Here is a 3,006-nt window from a genome sequence, read left to right on the forward strand (position 1 = left end):
CGAGGGTGGGAGAGAGGGAGAGAGGGAGGGAGGGAGGGAGGGAGGGAGGGAGGGAGGGAGGGAGGGAGGGAGCGAGCGAGCGAGCGAGGGAGGGAGCGGCAGCGTTAGGTATCATGGAGCAGCAAGTCAGGTTGTACCTCCAGTGCTTGTGCGTGTGCTTCATCATTGGTGCCACATTGAAAGCCTCGTCGGCGACGGCCATCATAGTTGGATGCACGTTTCCGTCGCTCATGCCGCGGCGGGCGCATGTTTGAAACCATCCTCTCATTGACGCAGAGCCCTTGGGTCCTCCGAATGCTAGAGTGCTGTGCTGGTTGTGCGGTGGGAGAGTGGTAGAAAGGCGGAGGGAGAGAAGGACGAGGAGGATGGGCTGGAAGGTTTGGCAGAGGGAGGAAGGCATTCACGCTAGTGAGGGGTAGCAGAAGTTGGGAGGGACGGCATGGTGATGAAAATGAACTGAGGTAGGAGGCAGTCAGAAAAGGCAACCAATTGAGGGAAAGCAAAAGAGAAAGAGGGCGATCAACGTAGACCATGGGAGCATGAGTAGGAAACACAAGCAGGGGGAGGAGGTGCAGCAGGGAGCAGGGAGCAGGGAGCAGGGAGCAGGGAGCAGGGAGCAGGGAGCAGGGAGCAGGAGCAGGGGCAGGGGCACGATCAGGATCAGGAGCAGGAGCAGAGGAGCAGGAATCTATCGGGGGCCGGGGAAAGTCATTTATCTAAATGCTTTATTTCAACACTACCTTGCTAATCTAGTAAAGCAGAAATTGCATTCAGCTAATTGAATTCTCCTGCTTTTAAAAACATTTTTATCTCGGGTTGACTGAAAAAAACCGTACGGTCGGTCGGGGTAAAAGGCCCAAGCTCAAGTGCACGCGCGATGGGCGGACGAGGATCGAAGGAAGCGGAGGGAGCGGGAGGGGCGGGAGGAGGAGAGCAGGCGGGAGTAGGAACAGCATCAGGATCAGGTATGGGAGGATGCCCCGTTCGAGGAGTGGGGAGTGAAGCAGGAGGAGGAGGAGGAGGAGGAGACGGGTGCCCGGTTCGATACAAGAACAACAAGGTGTACAACGTTTATGGGGAAGCTATCGACCCTACGAACATGATGCCAGCTAAGGCACAGCAGCTGCCTTCTCCCGGACAAGCTGCTCCCCTTTCGCAGCACAGAGTTCAGTCCGGGATAGCCAAGGGAGGGACAGACTCGACATGGGTCTACCCGTCGGAGCAGATGTTCTACAACGCGCTGGTGAGGAAGGGGAAGGGAGAGGATGTGGGGATGGACGACGTAGAGATGATGGTGGCGATACACAACAACATGAACGAGAAGACATGGAGGCAGCTCCTCGTCTGGGAGCGCATGCACTGCAAGCAATGCGACGATCCCCGCCTCCTCCGCTTCACCGGTCGGCCGGACGAGCTGTCGCTGCGAGCTCGGGTCTGGAAGATGATGGGGTTCGCTCCTCCCTTCGACCGCCATGACTGGGTCGTCGACCGATGCGGGCGGGAGGTGAGGTACATCATTGACTACTACCACAACGAAAAACTCCCGGTGGACAGCAAGATGCCGCAGCAGTTCAACTTCAACTCTCAGACGCAGATCGAGCTCGACGTCCGCCCCGCCCTTGACAGCTTCACTGCCTTCGGTGACCGCCTGCGCTTCGGCTTGATGAAGATGCTGGGAGGGGAGCCACGGCAACCACAGGACTGGCCGCGGGCGGAGCAGACGAGGGGAGGGAATGAGGATGGGATTAAGGGAAAGCAGAAGGAGTGGAACAAGGAGCAGAAACAATTCATCGAGAAGATGGAGGAGATCTCGAAGTCGTGCGCGTCGAGGATACAAGACTACAATGTGATGATGATGATGGAGATGATGATGATGATGATGATGATGATGGAGATGATGATGATGATGATGATGATGATGATGATGATGGAGATGGAGATGATGATGATGATGGCTGTTGGAAGTGAAACACAAACGGGCGAAATGACTGAGATGTTTTTTTCTTCTGCATCTCAATCCGAAACTCATCAACCATCTCAACGAGCTTGCAAGAAGCTCATCTCTGACGCAGTCACATTTCAGGTCGTCAAGGACGCCAGGAGTAGCTTCGAAGTCGGCGACGCAGCTTCTGTCTTGGTGAGAAAAGTCCATACAAAACAGCTAGAACGTGATTAGAATGACAGGACGGGGATATCGACGGTTTTCTCGCCAGCTACCTCAGGCATTCTGCGAAATCAGAATGAGGGCGCGGGGGAGATTTCACGTTTGTGGTCCTTTTATTCATTTCCTCTCTCTTCTTTCACAACCAAACTTCGTCGTCATCCAACTTTCATTCATAATGTAGTGTGTGTTACAAACGATTTCAAAACTCGCTACATCTCCTCCCCCCATGCCCTCCCCGCCGCCCTCCTCCCCGCCGCCCCTCCTCCCTGCCCCCCGCACGCCTCCCCGTCACATAGAAGAGATCTTCGTAGCTATCCCTCCCTGCACGAAGAAGTTGCTCCTCCCGCACACTTGACACGTCCCCTGACGCCTGGCCCGCCACGTCATCAACCCATCGCACCTCCCGCAAACTCTCTCACCTCCCCGAGCACGATCTGAGGAAGTTGGAGACTTCGCTGTACCCATAGGCTGCTCGGTAACCCGTCAGAGCAGCCGCAGACAACCTGCCAGCACCTTTGGCCCAGTCGAGCGCCGTCAGCTTCCCCTCAGTTGTCTGCGAGCAGAGGGTGTGAGAGGAGGGAGTTGAACGTGACGCTGAGCTATGCAGGAGAACACATTCACCGCGCAGATGTCCGCTCCAGCCTCATGCAAGATCTCTACAACCTCAAGATGCCCATACCTGCAGAGGGAAGGAACATGTCAATGTGAAGCAGGCACATGTTTGCCTTTGTCGACATTCCCATCAAACAACACCCAGCCACAAAGGTTCAGTCTACGTCACCATCGTATCCATCTCCATCTCCATCATCATCTCCATCTCCATCTCCATCTCCATCTCCATT

At 55.5% G+C, this 3,006-nt stretch overlaps 2 protein-coding genes across 2 annotated transcripts in view; one reads left to right on the forward strand and one right to left on the reverse strand.

The window, feature by feature from the left end:
• Positions 1–967: 967 nt before the first annotated feature.
• On the forward strand, positions 968–1,663 carry GUITHDRAFT_73289 (hypothetical protein; the record flags this gene model as incomplete). The annotated part of the gene is made up of 1 exon (XM_005830221.1): positions 968–1,663. A coding segment is annotated over one exon (696 nt), but the record flags the coding sequence as incomplete, so codon positions are not given.
• A 789-nt stretch (positions 1,664–2,452) lies between these two features.
• GUITHDRAFT_140611 (hypothetical protein) overlaps positions 2,453–3,006 on the reverse strand; it is a gene marked incomplete at both ends in the record, with an annotated part of 2,823 nt that continues 2,269 nt past the window's right edge. Inside the window, 3 exons of the mRNA XM_005830222.1 lie at positions 2,453–2,534; positions 2,584–2,717; positions 2,786–2,843. Coding sequence (XP_005830279.1) covers positions 2,453–2,534; positions 2,584–2,717; positions 2,786–2,843 — 274 coding nt within the window. The remainder of the gene's footprint in view (positions 2,535–2,583; positions 2,718–2,785; positions 2,844–3,006) is intronic.

Source organism: Guillardia theta (genome assembly GCF_000315625.1).
Source record: "Guillardia theta CCMP2712 unplaced genomic scaffold GUITHscaffold_47, whole genome shotgun sequence".
Classification (NCBI taxonomy): domain Eukaryota; class Cryptophyceae; order Pyrenomonadales; family Geminigeraceae; genus Guillardia; species Guillardia theta.